The following is a 17,080-nucleotide window of genomic DNA, read 5'->3' on the forward strand; positions in this document are numbered from 1 at the left end:
CAGATCTCTTCCACAAGAGGGCACCAAATCTCATTACAGATGGTTTCTGGGAATTAAACTCAGTTCCTTTGGAAGAGTAGGTAGTGCTCTTAACTGCTGAGCCATCTCTCCATCCCAATAATTTAGAATAATAAATAAAAAATATTTCAAAAACTAAGCTCATATCTTATAACTCACATGATCATGTTCAGGCTTAATTTTGTCATGCAAAATATATCATTTTTAATAAGTACATATTTAAGGAGAAAATTGTAGATCAATCTTAGACATCATTACTTTTAGAACAACAAATTACTTACCACTTAGCTTTGGACTTGGCGTTCCTAATGCAGGTCGAGGATCTTTCACCAATATTTTGGAGCCAGCTGAGGCAACAGAACAGCATTTACAAAAGTTAATGTATTATACACAGTGTGACACACTGTCAATTTTACTCAGTGATATTACATAATTTCCTTCGAAATCCCTTGCCCATTCCACCTCAGTGAAAATACTTTCTGATTAACAGCTTTAGCAATCACTTCCAACATAGTCCCTTGGGGAAAAGGCTGTTATTCAATCCTCCCAGAAAACTGGATCTTTGATTAGAGGGAGAAGCTGAAAGAAAACATTTGATTCCAGCAGGGGCACTGAGGACTAAGTGTTTGCTGTTGAGGACAAAAGGGACAAGACCTGGTTGTGCAGGGTTCACATCTAAAAATCAGAATTTGCTGAAATCATTCAGAAATCGGAAGGCTCAAAAGTTGAAACTTTGAGTCTTGGCAGAGAACAGTTCATGTCAATAAAATCACATATGGGGCTAGAGAGGAACGAACAGTGTAGGGGCTGTGTAACACCCTGTGCCTGAGGAACACTGTCATGTTCTTAAGAACATTTAGTGAGAGGAAATATTTGAAAGACCAAATATTGAATTTAACAGGTTCAAGCATTAGTTCCACTAGGGAAAACTGAATGCTACTATCACATTAGTGACTTTAAAACAAAAACAACAAAATGATTGTCGAGAAAGCTTTGAAACTGTGGTGGATTCCAATAAGAGAACATCTAGGGTATTTATGAAGTTTGTAACATATGAAACTATATGATGGAAGTATCACAAAGGCAGGGAACAAAAAAAAATTCCCACTAATTTAGACAATTAAATTAACGCTTTCAGTTGTAAGTCTATAGAGAAAATTCAATGGAAATGCCTTTGAGGTTTTTAAACAGACACGCCATGGATAGAGTTGGATATGTAAATTGGAGGCAAAAAGAAGCAGAGTGTGATAGGAAAGCTAATTTAGGCATGATTTCCACAGAAGAAATCAATGGCATGAATAAAATCATGAAGGACAGAGTAGATAAAATGAATGGAGAAGACACCTGAATTCTAGTCTGTTAAAAACCTAAAGTAGAAAAGACGTTGTAAAGGAAATTAAAACTGTATAACCATAATGTTAGTAAGTACTGATATAGAGTTTAATAATATATATGTCAATACATTCTTCAATTTTTAAGGATTGTATTTATTGATATTAAATGCCATTTGGGGAAGGTCACATAGGTAGATAGAAAAATAAAAGCAAATACTAGCAATATATATATATATATTTAATATTTTAAAATGGTGAATTTCTCAAGCAGTGGTATTTTAAGAAGAGGAAAATCATGTTACATTCTGTCAAAAAAAATGAATGAAAACAGTTCAAAACAGTGGTTAAAATTTGTTCCTGCTTCAAGAGGTCAAATACAAGAAGATATGAGAAAAAAGTTTAACAGATGTAAAGAAAGAAACAAAGAAACAAAAAAAAAAAAGAAAGAAAGGAAAAAAGCTTTTAATGGCCTAATCAAAAACTATAGAGAATTTCCTTCAATATGCCTTATAGTAAGAGTGAGTGTTTTACTCTGGTAAATTCAGTACATCAGAACCAAGTAGGATTTTCCCTGGAGAAGCAGCAACAGGTGTAGACTCTTCAACTAGATCTACTTAAATTATCGTGCTACATTGACTCAGAACAAAATTGTAAAAAATTGAATACTGAGTTTTCACTTGTAAGTCAGACTATGAGAAAGACTATATGGATTCTGAGAGAATGCTACAAAATAAGAAACATTGAGGCTATGTTCCCTATCATACAGGATCAAATAATATACTTTATGAAGCCCACGCTACATTAGAATGAGACTTTATTTGGAAGGGAATTGATTGTAGCTATAATTAACTGCTGCTCTCAATATAAAATAATACAGAATTTAGACTAAGTCTTATACAAAATAATTGTCTTCCTAAGAAAATTGGATGAACATACAAAGAAATATTCAAATATATTTCAATATTTTTAGAATGTAGAATTTTCTGGCCATATTTTGGTACATATGCTAGAAATATCATTTACCATATGTAAAGATGAAGGCACGTATCACTGGGAGATTATGAGCCAAAGAATGCCAGTGATTACTAGGAGAGGACAAAGGGTAGGGAGTGGCTATGGCATTGGAGATGATCAAATATACACAGTCCCGTTGACTCTTTGACTTTTGTGCTTAACACTTATAAAAAGATAAATTTCTATCATGTGAAGTCACCCATATTTAGATGACTTGTTATAGCAAACCTAGAAATTAAGTACACCAATAAACACATTTTAAAGAGAGAATGTGAAGATGGAATAATGGCAAAACAAATCAAGTTATCATTGAAATATTGTCATAAAATGGTTTATGTGTGTCCATTTTTCTGAAATAACAAATGCTCACACAACTTCCAGTATTGGACTTGGCCTAGCAAATAATTCTTATAAAAAGACCTAACTGAGCCCATCCTAATATGCTAAAGCATCTGTAAATAAAAATTACCTTCACAGACAGGAACTTTTCCAGTCCAGGTGTTATCTGATCTGCACACTCTATGTTCCGTTCCCCCTGCTAAGAAGAAGCCAGGCTGGCAGGTGTAGATGAGTGTGTAGCCGTGGGAGGGAAGGTCCATTCCTACTACATTTGCGTGAGCAGGACTTTCCGGCTGCTTACAGTTGTGAGCTATAGCAAGAGTGCAGGAGAGAATGATGTGAATTTTTTGAGATTCATTACTAAAATTTTGAGGCAAAGGTCAAAATAGTGCAAACTGACTCTGGGCTACTTATGCTTACAAATGAATATTGAGGCCCAATACGGGAGAGTCTCAGTGAACAGTAATATTCCTAAAAATGTATAAGACCTTGAAGTAAAAATTTTAAAAACTTGTCAGAAGCTTATATTTTATGGATAATTTCTTTAAATATTCATTTATGAGTTTACTATATTTATTTTAAATAAAAATTCATTGCTTGAATCTAAATGTAACCATAAGTTCATTATACAGTTCATATACTAATGCTATACTATGTTCAAATATATTTCAATATTTTTAGAACATGGAATTCTCTGGCCATATTTTGGTACATATGCTAGAAATATCGTTTCATTCATCTAAGTTTTGTTTTTATTTCTGTATTTTTATTCCACATTAATTTAATCATTCGTTCTGTTTGGTGTCTGATAAAGATAATTCCCTTTTCAATTAAAAATGTTACAAAGAATTTCATATATATATATATATAGAGAGAGAGAGAGATAGATAGATATAGATATGTATAGATATATACAACTTAACTTATCTACAAGATAATTCATGAAAAATCAATCTAAATATGTTCTCTGTGAAGCAATTCATTTAAAAAACAGTCCCCTTCCACTTGCTTCCTCATAAATATTCAAAAAGATATGAATAACAGTTAACATTTTATATTACAAGCTAAATACGGTGGTAAGGGGATGTTGCTTTCAGTGAAAAATATGGAACATAGAGCCTCATGGATGCTAGACGTGCTGTTGCAAGTAATTCTTTTCTATTTGTTAATTTGATATGAGGTTTCACGAAGTTACCAAGGCTGGGCATTGATGTGTGATGCTCACGTCAATGCTTCTGAGTAGCTGGTATTACAGGCTTCTGTACAATGTCAAGCTCTGTACATTTTAAACTTCACATAACATACTCACACTTTTGTCAATTGAAAGCAGTAACCAACAACAGAAAACTGTACTTGAGTGATCAAATAATAATGTAGCTCACCAGAGAACTTCAGCTTACTATTAAATACCCAGTTATAATAGTCCAAACTGTCGTTAAGTATATATTTTAAGGAATTCTCTTATAAGAACATTTGCCATAATTAGATATGAACCAATCCATGAAGACATGATGCATGTTCTGCATAAACAATTCATTCAAGGGCAATCCCTTGTTTATTGTATGGTCCAAACAGGGATCAAGAAAATCTTCAGAGCATATCTGCATTAGGAAAATTTCATAACTGAAGCACATATCTGATGGGTGTTGATATTTTCATGTGTTTTGTTGTTTTTATTCTTTGCAGGAAATTTAGAATTAAAATGTAGTGGGAGAAAAGGAGGCTACTGAAGGAAATGAAGGACAGGTATCTGACTAGCTCATATTTATTTCTAATTCAGAAATACAAAAGTTCATGTACTGATATTTAAAATTGTTTAGGACAGTCTGAATTGGATTTTTTCTTTGAAATAGTTATTTTTGTTTTTTAACCTTATATTCTCAGAAGACCTCTTCACCCATGCTTAAAAATCATTATGATTAACTAGTGTTTAACATCTTGTATTTCATAGTACTCCATTTATACTGCAGACCCAGGAACTGAGAAAGTAACCACCATTTAAAACGCCAGATGGCCAAGCTCACACCACAATATGAGTTTTGCCAAAGGAACAAAACTGTACCTCCTGTTTTCTGGCTTCTATGGAAACACTGCCTTCCAATGATCATGGGGTTTTGATACAATCATGAAATTATTTAAATGCAATGTATTTTACACTAGTCAAAATTAATTTTATACATCTCTTATATGGACACAAATCTGTTTCTATTATAGAAAGAAAAAATATATATGAACTCTGGTCCATGATCTATGTCATGCAAGTGCAAAATCCTTACGTATGCACTCAGGTTGAATTCCACTCCATGTGAGGTCAGAAAGGCAGGTACGTGTTGTAGATCCTTGAAGCAAGTGTCCCTTTTTGCAATGGAACTGTACAACACTTCCTACCTACAGTAAATGAAATAAAAGTCACAATGTGATTTCAAAACTAGCATTAACTAGAAAAATCTGTGAATAAGAAAAAATATTTTCAGAAGAAATCTGTATGACTAAATTAAAAATACAATAAAATTATATTTAAAAGAAAGTTGGAATAAATCAAGATTAAAAATAATTAGATGTTTCGTCTATAGCACCACAAAATACCAGAGTACCCAAAGAATGCATAATACTGTAAATTTTTCTCATGAGATATTTTTAGTTCATACAAAAAGCTATCATAAAAACACAAGATCATGAGATGATATAAAAATAGCAATGATACAAATATCACACAAGTAAAGACAAAATAATAATCAAATGCAGCCTAAATGTGCCGAAATGCAAGGTGAGGTCAGAGTATATGTAGATGCTGTATTCTGTAATTATGAAAAAAAAATAGATTGGAAGCACAGGAATTTGTAGAATGTTTAAGGAGGTGAAATTTGGATACTTAAATTTGTAACAAACTCTCTATGGGCCATGAACATCAGCAACAGCTAAGCACTTAATAGAACAGCTTCTGAGATGCACTTCGGGCTTGCCCAATCAGAATATCTCATGAAAACTTGTGTAACTAACTCTTTGTGTAACAAACTCTTAGTGTGACGTTATAAGCACTAACGACTGAGAACAAACATAACAGCAGAAAAGGAGGAAACATCTGAGGTGCGGGTCAGTTTACAGAGTGCTTGTTGAGCAAGTGTGAAACAGGTGGTCCTCAGAATGATCACGAGCTCCACAGACGAAAGGACGGGTTATAAGTTTAGAACTATGAAGGTTGTGAAAGTTGAACCACATTAGGAGTTAAAGGCCAATCTAGACTACACAGAACATTTCTTTAAAACAAACAAAAATGATGAAGAACTTGTAGAGGTTAGTATATCATTTGTTTCAAGGGGTGGAGAATCCATTTTATTGATTCCTTTGGATGGTTCAGAAAGTAAGAAGCAATGTCAGCGGAAGCACATGTAACAATAAGCAGTAGAACAGATTGGAAAATTAGTTCCAGAGTCTCAAAAAGACAAAGGGATGAGTAATAAAAAGGTCTTAATTCTAGGCACAAAGTGGCCGCTGTCATTTTAGATGTCAATGGAGTGAATGCTAGATTTGTTTGTGGCAGTGAAACTAGGAAACAAGGCATCAACTCATAATGGACTGCAAGGAAAAAAATAATAAGATTTATCAAATAATTAGGAGTGGATGACCAAGCCAGTTATATGTAGGATTGGCCTCTTTAAATTCCCTGGAAAATAACCTGAAAGAGCTCAGTCAGATGCTGATGACCCTGTCAGGAAAGCAGCGGGTGGCAATTGACTTCAGGAGGCAGGTTGACCAGAATTCAAGGCACTGACGGGTGAATCTCTGATTGCAAGGCCTGAGAGCTTTGACTCCCAAATGGCTCTTGTTACTGCTGAGCCTTCAAGGGTTGTCATTGCTTTTCCTTCCTCTTATCTGGCATGGTGTCAATGAGTGCTGGGGAGATTCCCCACTGCCTTTACTACAGTGTGATTATGTCATGCAAACATCCTTTTCTACCGGGTGTTTTTAATCTATGGATTATTATGAAGATCATTTCCTCTTAAATTGTACGTTTAAATGAAGCAATTGTTTCACATAAGAGTGTTTGTTTAAGTAGAACTTTGATAATTAAGGTTTTTAAAGAAATGTAGTAAGGGATTATGGTAGAGGCTAGTTTAATGGGAAAATTAATATAAGTAAAGGTAGGATATAGTGTTGCCTCATATCTGATAAAGCAGGGGCTGCAGAGCATAGGAAGTAAGATCAAGGAAGTGCTGCGTAGCTAGGACTCTTTTTTTTTTTTTAATTTGGTTTTTTTGAGACAGGGTTTCTATGTCTTGGAACCAGCTCTTGTAGACCAGGCTGGCCTCGTACTCACAGAGATCCACGCCCTCTGCCTTCCAAGTGCAGGGATTAAAGATGTACACCACTACCACCTGGCCATAGCTAAGACTCTTAAGGAGCCACATAGACTGTGGCTTAGGTGAATGATTAATAAAAAAAAAAATTGAGTCCCAGAAGCTGAGCTGGCTCAAGTTCTTCTAACCTGAATGTTGGGAAATGTGTTCATGGGTTTTGGCGTTTATCATAACTAAAACAAATCCTTAAATAATGACTTATGGTTAGGTTAACATGTTTTTATTAGTGACTCTGAGGTAGAAAATCTCGAGGAACAATGTAAAGTTTAGGAAGGCACACCTTTAGTGGTTGAGTGAGGGACTCCTTGGAGTCAGGGAACAAAACCATGGCAGTCTCGCTGCTGCTGGCTGATATGCCTTTCTTGCTATAATGGGTTGGTGATCAAAGGTGATGATTAATTCTGTGTACCCATTTCTGCCCTCTTCCTGATTCCAAAACTGTTGATGAATGGGTATGCACCCTGAGGAGTGAAAGTAGACCTGACCAATTGTTTTTATATATAAAAGTTTAGATTTGTGATTCTTTCAAGAGTTTTAAATGTAAGATTACTTACGAGATAAACAGTAAAGTGATGACCCTTTATTTGAAGCCGATAATGCAGACCGCCAGTAAAAGAACTAGCTAAGAAAAATACCTAGTTTGTTTACACTATTATTCTATAACAAATTGGCTGGACATGAGATTATATGGGCTTAGGGGATAATTTGTTTTTCTCCTGTAATACATAAAATGTTTAATCATGTAAGAGTTATGGGAAACATTTTTTCTTTTTACTCATGGCTTAGAAATTGACTGCTTTCTTCTATCTGTTTTGGCCATCAACATTAGTTCTGAAATTCTTGGTTTCAGAAATGCATAACAATAAAAGTAATAAAAACATTTTAATTGAAATATATGTACATCTGTGCTTTATAATTTATGTTATCATATTTATTATTTCAGGTACTAAAATATTATTTGATATGTTTACCCAAATTTCTGTCCCAATATATTAATTTCAATTACCAAGTGAATGTCACCACCATGATTTGATAGAGTATCTTGAGATTAAATAGCTAAGTAGTCAAATTGAAAACATTCTAAAGCTATAATTACTTTATGAAACAAATATTGAATCCAAATAATGTATTTTCTTGGCCCAGAATCTTCCTAAAGATTTATATAGAAGTTAATGAATAATGTGTCCTTGGCTCATAATCCATAATTGATCTAGATGTTTTATCAATCATTTTGACAGCTCTTCTTTCCCAGCCTCGTGGCCATTATTCACCGTTAGTCTATTTTCAGTAGACTAATATTCTGAGCAGGAAAACAGTATGTTGGACACTGTCATTTCCAGAAGATTGTTTCAGCATCTGTATAAACAGATGGTATCTTCTATATGTTAGTAATAACATCTATTATTTCCAAATCGACTTCATAATCCTACATATACAAAATAGTGTAATCAAGAATATGATTTTTTTAAAAAAAAAAAGGCTTGAATACCTCAGCAGTACTTGATTTTATTTATTATTTATTCTACAGTTAGCTTCTTATAGTTATAATTTTACCCCCTCACAGTGAGATACCTGTCAAACCAGGTGTCTAATTTGAAAGATTGCATTTAACTGTGGGAATCAAGGAGTTTTGCTCTACTTTTGTTCATTTGTTTTGGTTGTTCATTTGTTATGTTGTTATTTGTTCTTGTTTCTTCTGCTTTCTTCCAGTGCTTGGGAATGAACCCAGGACCTCACACATGTCAGACAAATGTTCTACCACTGAACAGTATTTTAGACTGCTTTTACTAAGATAGACATTTTATGCATGAGGTTGTCACATAAATAGAGCTGATCCACTGTTGGCTATATGTCCAATCTAGAAATATGGAAATTAAGACAAAGACAGAGAGTAGAGGGAAAGAAAACTGTATACTGTTGTTCAGTGCCTACATTCTAGACTTAGCATAGCTCATTTTCCCTCAGGAACTTGCGTATTCTGCTACATGATGTATAGCACCTTGGTGTTGAATGATTTTTATTTATTTGCCAGCAAGGGTTTTTTTTCTCAACTCAAAAATATAATTTTTACATAAGAAACAAGATTAATTTCATGCCTTCCAAAGGCCTTGTAATGAAACATAGATAATTTTGTATAGTGGAGGTTCTCTCTAGACTGTGAACATAATTAGTTTGCATATGCTTATATTCATGCATGTTGACCTTTTGCTAGTAAGAAATTCATGCCTTTAACATTCCAATATATTTTAATTATGACAAAAGGGTACAAAAATAATATAATTTGAAACTCACATTTATTTAGGTAGAATATAATAAATTAGAATATATTTCCTACCCCAAATAATATATTTTCAAGGCTATCCTAAATTTGTGATAATACTTTTCAATGATTATAAAGATAAAAATAAAAAATTCACAGTTAATGATCCTGATCACTTTACTATATTGTTATTTTGAATTCAATTTGTATTGTCTTTTCATTATCTCAAATAATATTTGAAAAAATACTCAAATATCAGGTGGATTTTATGAGCAGTTACTAATAGCAATGTTGCATAAGTCTGGTAAAATGATTCAGTAAGTCATGGTTTTGTTGCCAAGCCTGCTTCCTCGAGGTCAGTCCCCAGAGCCCAGATGGTAGAAGCCAAGGACCAGCACTTTCAACTGTCCTTGGTTTTGAACAGATGTGCCCTGTTAACCCACCCCAGACAAATTTCATGTCTGCTTATGTGGTGCATATTTTAATCCTACCACATAGAAGGCAGAGGCCAACCAAGGCTTCAAAATAAAACCAAGACAAAATTATATATATATGCTCAGCTAGACAATTGCCATCAACCCCTGATGTTCTTAAAACAAATCAAATATTGCTGCAGTTTCTTTATCGTGGTGCTGAGAACTAATGCTATGTAAGTAGTTCCCCATTTATCTACAATTACATCAATTTATAACAGCCCTTTAGAGTTGTATGGGGCTAAAGTTCTCTAAAGTACCTATGTAACAAAGGTAGAAATATGCTTTTTTCGGTTTGGTATTATCTGGAACATACTGAAGCAAACCAGAAGAACTGCAAACACTCTGAAATCAATGTTTGTACTGTGCCTGAAAAGTAGATAAGTGGAAACTATTTTTAGCAACGAAATATGGCACTTTAGATAAGCTCTTCCTTTAGAAATGGACATTTTTCAGGTTCACACCGAATTTTCCTCAGAATAGGACAATTTAGAAAGCCCTGCAACAGAAAGCAATTGGGTAATGTGTAAATTGTCTATTTCCTTTTGGAATCAGCATGTGTTTTGGTTTCCCATTGACCCTTGTAATGTAAAACTTTCTGAATCTCTGCATAAAATCTAAATTTGAGAAAGCGCGAAAGAAGTAAAGCACTCATGAGTGGGCATGAAGAAGACATAAGACATAGACAACCCAACTATGTATTTTAAAATCATGGGTTGGGGACAGATTGTTTTTTCTTAAATTTATCATGTCAACAATTGATCTATTAAAACAAGCATATGCTCACACAGTTGAGCCGTGCTTTTGCTGTCTTGACTCTAGCCTCTTGCTTCACTTTTCCTCCCAGCTCCCCATCTTCCTGTAGAATCTGCTTGTCACTGGCTGGAACTACTCACTTCACTCCTGCTGCCTAAGGATTTTCTGATGACCCTCGCCATCAATTTCCCTTTTGTCTTATCCTCGAGTTCAGATGGCATGTTTTCTGAAAGTATATTTTTACTTTCCTTAAGCACCCCTCCTTCCTTAAGAATATTTTTACTCATGTATATGTGAATATAGATATGAGCTTGACATTATTTTTCTATTTATATCAACAAAAAATATAAGCTCATGAACCAAATGTAACTTACTTTTGGACAATATACTGAACGGATATATATACACTGAAAGTTCCCAGTGGAATCCAGCGTGGTAATAATGCCTACAGCCTTAAACATGGAAGGTTGAGACAAGAAAAAAAACATAAATTTGAGGCTAATCTAGAATATATACTAAAATCAAATCTCAAAGAAACAAAAAGAAAAAGAAATCAATCAAAAGACTGAAGAAAAGCAGGGGTGCTTTAAGAATTCTCCACAAAAGCTTTTTTCTTTGATGATAACCAATCTGAATAGGGTAAAATACAACCTTGAAGCAGTTGTAATTTAAATTTCCCTGCTGGATGAGAATGTGAAGACTATTTCACATATTGATTAGCCATTTGTATTTTTCGCATTGGGAATCCTCTATTCATTAGCTCTTTCAGTTGCAAAGAAGAAGGAAATTATGATATTTGAAAGAAAGTAGATAAAAATCAGAGAACATTATACTAAACAAAACCCAACTCTGGAAAATAATGCATGTGCTCTTTCACATATGGAATATAGAATTAAATGTTGTTCAAATGTAATGAAACATATAAACTATACATGGTACAAAATCATAAGGCAGAATCTATTTGAAGGAAGGAAGGAAGCAGCAAGAGGGAGAGATTTGGGATAAGAGCGCATAGTACGGCTTTGAATAAGAATAAATTACAGCAATATACATGAAAATGTCAAATGAAATATATTTCATGCTATACTATACAGAAAACTAACAATAAAATAGAACCTACTTGAAATCCAAATGTATTGTTTTGAGATCCATGCCTTGGTACCCCAGGGTTGTCACAGGAAGTCCTAGTGGGCTCTAAAGTAAAAAGTTAAAAAGATAACACTTCTTTATGAAGTAAAAACAGTTCAAACCCAATGTACAAAACTTGTACAGGTCCCAGTCTAACAAAATCCAACAGTGGAGGTGAAAGTTGGGGACACAATCTTAACCTTAGCAATGTAACTATTAGCCATTGTTAGCTGCTTAAAGAGGGAGAAATATTTTTTTTCTAGGAATGTGGCCCATTGAACATCACCCACATTCTACTGACATCATATTTGCAAGAAAATGTGGGCAGTACAAATTAGTCACAAAGGGTCATACAAAAAGACACAAAGTTGTGTGACTGTGGAGAACTGGTGGCTCTAGGAACAGTTGAGAAGTTGAATATGATCAAAATACACTGCTGTACTTTGAATGACAACAACTTCCATAATCTCAAACATTTGAATGCTTGGTCGTCAGTTGGGGAGATTTAGGAGGAGTAGCCTTGATGTCTTGACATACCTTGTGGAAGTATGTCCTGGATTTAATTTGGGAATTTAAGTATTCAACTCACTTCTTGTTCACTCTCTTTGGTTCATGCTTGCGATTTAAGATCTGAACTTCTGCTCTAGATACGATATGTTGAAAATAGTCCTTTACACTGTGGGAAGATTGCCACTGTGTTTTGCTTAATAATGAGCTGAATAGCCATTAGCTAAGCAGAAAGAGATTAGATGGGACTTCTAGGGGTAGAGAGGCTCAGAGAGGATGAAATTGGAGTTGCCAGCCAGATATGTTAGAAGCAAGACGGGCAGTACAGAGAAAAGGAAATCAAGTAACATAAAAGGAATATAGATTCAAAAGTATGGGTTAATTTCAGTTATAAGAACTAGTTAAGAACAAGTCTAAGCTAAGGCCAAGCTTTTCTAATTAATAATAAGTCTCTATGTCATATATTTGTAAGTTGGTAACCCCCCCAAAATTCCATTTTCAACCATGCTTGCTGTTTGTTGCCCTAAATTCTCCAGCCCCCAAGTCCCCATATCCTTCTCCAACTGAAAGTTCAAATAAGCTTTTTCTTTTAAAAGTTGCCTTGGCCATTCTGTTTTATTATGCCAATAGGATAGTAATTAATATACAATAACAAGGACTAATAAAAATTATACAGAAAAAAGTAACAAGTATGTTTCTCCAATGCAAAGCATTTTTAAATAATCATGGATTTAGCGAATGTGCCCTTGGTAATAATAACAAATGAAATACCAATAGCACCTCCCAAATGAACAGAAGCTTGCTAATCTTGAGATATAAAAAAAAAAATCAGGATGAGGCTGGAGTGTTGGCTCAGTGGCTAAAAGCACATATTGGCTTACAAAGAACCCGATTCAGTTCTTACCATGAATAAATCCAGCCTCTCCCAACAGCCTGGAACTCTTGCTCTTGGAATATCTGACAACTGTGACCTCTGCTAGCTCTGCGCTCACCCTCACATACCCACACAGAGACACCCACACATACACGTAATTAAAAATAAATCTTTAAAAGAAGAGATTCAAGTTAACTTCATTTATATGCATCATGGGGTTCTTGAACTTTGAAACTTTTCATTAGAAAAAAGTACTGAAACCATAAAAAATCTGTAAATGAAAAGTTTTTTAAAAAAGAGAGTTACTGGCTATTCAAGAAATCCACATATACAAATAATTTGCTTGAGATATAAGGTAGGGTAATAGTCTCCTGAAGAAGCGAAAGCGATTCATGGAAACAAGACTGATAACTTGGGCTGTACTGATACTTGTAGGTCATTCATCTTGAGATTGGCAGTTGATTGTTTCCACAGACATTACTTGGTGACTATCTTAAGTGTAGCATAATGTGTTAGGATCTCAGATATATATGTACAATCATTCAACAATCTATGTTTTGGAGAAACTCATTTTATATAGATGTGATTCATTTGTTTAAAACATTAAAATCATAAGGATAATGACATATTCCACTTAAACTCACTTTCAGTAGTTTCTAAAGGATTCCATACTTTCTTGCAATATTCAACATGGTAAAAGAAACCAGTATATGTACCTCCCACATATACATACATATATAGTAATCTCTTATTACTATATAATAAGAGATTAAAATTGCCCTTTATAACTATTACCTATGCAATGAGGTGACGAGCCACTCCAAGTGCCATCAGTTTGACATAATCTCGTGCTTGATCCCACTAGTATGAAAGGAGAATTGCAGCTGAATGAAACCTCAGACTGATATATAAAGCTTTTGCCTTCTCGTTTTCCTTGGGAAGGTATGCCAGGATCACCACAAAACTTTGCTAGAAGTTAAAATGGAGACACTTATCATGAAAATAATAGATGCAGTAGGGTAAATAATTAATAAAAGCCAGGAAATATTACACTAACCTGGTATCTATGATAACCTATCCCAGTGAAAATGTTCAATTTGTTTCTGACTTATATATAAATTATAATGCTTATAATATTTAGATAATGAGTCTGATGTGCTCCACCTAGCATGTTACTCAATAAATGATAGATGCTTTGAGTTTTTGTTGAATTAGATTGATCAGAATCAAACAATAAATCTCCAGTTGTACATTGTAAAGCTATAATCTACATTACATGTGGATCACAGGTAGCTTCATTAGCTATAATAACTAAAACAATTTAAAGCCACACTGATTTTCACATATGCCTGCTTACACATACACACATACACAAAAACATTTACACAAGAATAACATAAACACAGGTATGTGCTATCTGCTTATTGTAGTCTTAGCACTGATACCTGTGCCACAATATACTTTTAAAACGTAAGTATTAAAATACCATTATCCACATTAGCTTCACTAAATTAACATTTTCTTTTACCATCTGAAAAAGATGGAATCAAGTCTCTCCACAGATCAAAGTTACAAACTTGTTCAAGATACATCCTTTTACAAATATGCTACCACATCAAGTGATTTAAGAAAAGGTCCCACAGAGATGTACCCAGTCACTTTGGTTTCCATTTATTACAGATGTAGTCAAGTTGACAAAGATAGCTATCACAAAATGAATATTTGTATATGTGTGTGTGTGTGTGTGTGTGATATTCTAAGTTTCTTTAGTGTTATTGTATGCATACATTTTTAGATCTGACCACTTCGTGTTGGACAACCATTTAGGGAATATTTACTAGAATGTCTTACAAACTGTGATCAAGCTAGGAATGCCATCGCTATTTATCAACAGAAGATGCAATAATCCAGTAGCTTGTTCAGTTCAAGGCTGGATGTGTAACCTGGTCTTCAGCATGCATCAGAATCCCAAAGAAGTAGGAAAGAGTGCCAATAAAGGGATGAACTTGCTAGCAGTGAGAGCAAACAGTACAGAGAAGGCGAGCTTCCTTCTTCAATCTTTGACAGAGGTTGCCAGCAGAAGGCGTGGCCCAGATTAGAGGTTGATTTTCCTATCACTATAGATCCAAGTTAAAATAGATTTCCCTGCCTCAAAAAATTTATTCAAAGAAAAAAAAAAAAACTCCCTAGTGTACTGAGCTGCTTGGATTTTAGGCAATAATGTAGACAAGTTGACAGCCACTCCTTTGTATGAAATTCAAATTTAGTAACACTGATGAATTTTAATTTTCTACAATAACCAACTTTACAGTAATATAGGATATCCAAGATTAATTAGATGAATCCACTCAGAATGTTTTTTATTTACTAAGACAAACATTATTCTATATTTTTAAGCATCTACATGTATCTGCAGACACACTGAAGAACACTCATCTCCAGATGCTTGCAATCCGTATTGGAATGAAGCAAATGAACAACTGTCAAAATTAATCAATAAAGATGTAAAGGTTACATGTAGAAAGGCAATTAGGACTATGAGAAAAATAGCTCAAAGGAAGGATATTTAAGTCTTTGTGTGTGGTTTTAAATGAATATGCATTTCAAATAACATGGCATTACCTGAACTTCAGTTCAGACTGTATTGTTTGCTAGCTGTGTGATCTCAAGCTACATTAAAAACTAGCTGGGTCCTTCAACAATGGCAGAATCACCCACTGTTCTAACAAGCTTGAGTTTAGGTGTCATCTGTGAAAATGTTTAGGCTGCATACAATCACTGAAGTGCTGTGTAATGGGAAGTTGAAAGGACACATGGAAAATAATTGGGACAAAGTTAGCCCTGTAAGATTTGTATAGTTAATAATTAAATGTGAATTTATAAGCATTTTTCCTTCTCTTTCTTCCTCTTCCTTCTCCTCCTCCTTCTTGTTTTGATAAAAAAAAAAATCACTAAATCAAAGTCTCCCCACCTTGCCTCTCCTCTCCTCTCCTCTCCTCTCCTCTCCTCTCCTCTCCTCTCCTCTCCTCTCCTCTCCTCTCTTCTCCTCTCCTCTCCTCTCCTCCCCCCCCTCCCCTCCCCTCCCCTCCCCTCCCCTCCGCTCCTCTCCTCTCTTCTTCTCTCCTTTCTCTCTGTCTTTCTATTTCATCCTGGGGATCAATTCTAGAGACTCATTCATGCTCCTTGGTTGGTGCTCAAGGACAAAGTAGCACCTTCCCAGGCTAGTAAACTCTCCCACAGAAAATTTTCATTCACAAAAAAAAAAAAAGAAAGAAAGAAAAGAAAACAGATAAACTCATCTTTGTAAGACTCTTTGATTTTGTTTAGGAGTATCTTTAAGCTATGTTAAAACATTGGTGTTTTCCAATATTAGCCTCATTGTAAAATGAGTTCCAGGGACTAAGGCATCTTTTATCAACACTGCAGAAATCTAGAAATAATATTACCTAGATGGGTATCTTTTGAATGCTGTACAAGTCCATGTCTAACAGAACACAACAATAAATAGAATTAGAATCTTAATCTGGTTAGTAATAATTCTTAAGATGGTTTCTACCTTAAAGGAATTTTTTAAAAACAAGAATAATTTAGGAAAAGAAATTATTGAAATAAAGCTCATTCGTGGAAATATTCTTAGCTGAATTATAAAGAATATAATGATTAGAATAAAGGAAAAGTAGCTACATTAATGAAAACTGACTTCTTAAATTTAAATATTAATTATGTATTTGTATGGGGCTTAACCTCTTTGGGGATAGTCTAGCAAATTTGAAAGGTTTAAGCAGCAAATGTGACTTTAAAACATGGTCTTTATAAAAATTTTACTACTTACGCAAGCACTGTGGGACCTCACCACTCCAGGTACCATTGCCTACACAGGTCAGAACGGCAGGGAAGGACAGCTCATAGCCTGCAGAACAGATGTAGCTAATACTGAAGCCCCAGAATATCTAAAAATTCAAATCAAAAATAGTAAATATGATTATATATATATATATATTGTATATCACAATGTTTGG

At 34.3% G+C, this 17,080-nt stretch overlaps 1 protein-coding gene across 3 annotated transcripts in view; it reads right to left on the reverse strand.

The window, feature by feature from the left end:
* The window catches only part of Csmd3 (CUB and Sushi multiple domains 3), a 976,820-nt gene that overhangs the window by 14,307 nt on the left and 945,433 nt on the right, over positions 1-17,080 (reverse strand). For all 3 annotated transcript variants that reach the window (XM_038342099.2, XM_038342098.2, XM_042055667.1), the window contains 6 exons: positions 16,894-17,006; positions 13,857-14,030; positions 11,673-11,746; positions 4,982-5,093; positions 2,836-3,015; positions 300-365 (listed from right to left, as the gene is read on the reverse strand). In XM_038342099.2, the coding sequence (XP_038198027.1) occupies positions 300-365; positions 2,836-3,015; positions 4,982-5,093; positions 11,673-11,746; positions 13,857-14,030; positions 16,894-17,006 (719 nt within the window). The remainder of the gene's footprint in view (positions 1-299; positions 366-2,835; positions 3,016-4,981; positions 5,094-11,672; positions 11,747-13,856; positions 14,031-16,893; positions 17,007-17,080) is intronic.

The sequence above is a fragment of the Arvicola amphibius genome, chromosome 9 (assembly GCF_903992535.2).
Source record: "Arvicola amphibius chromosome 9, mArvAmp1.2, whole genome shotgun sequence".
Taxonomy (NCBI): domain Eukaryota; kingdom Metazoa; phylum Chordata; class Mammalia; order Rodentia; family Cricetidae; genus Arvicola; species Arvicola amphibius.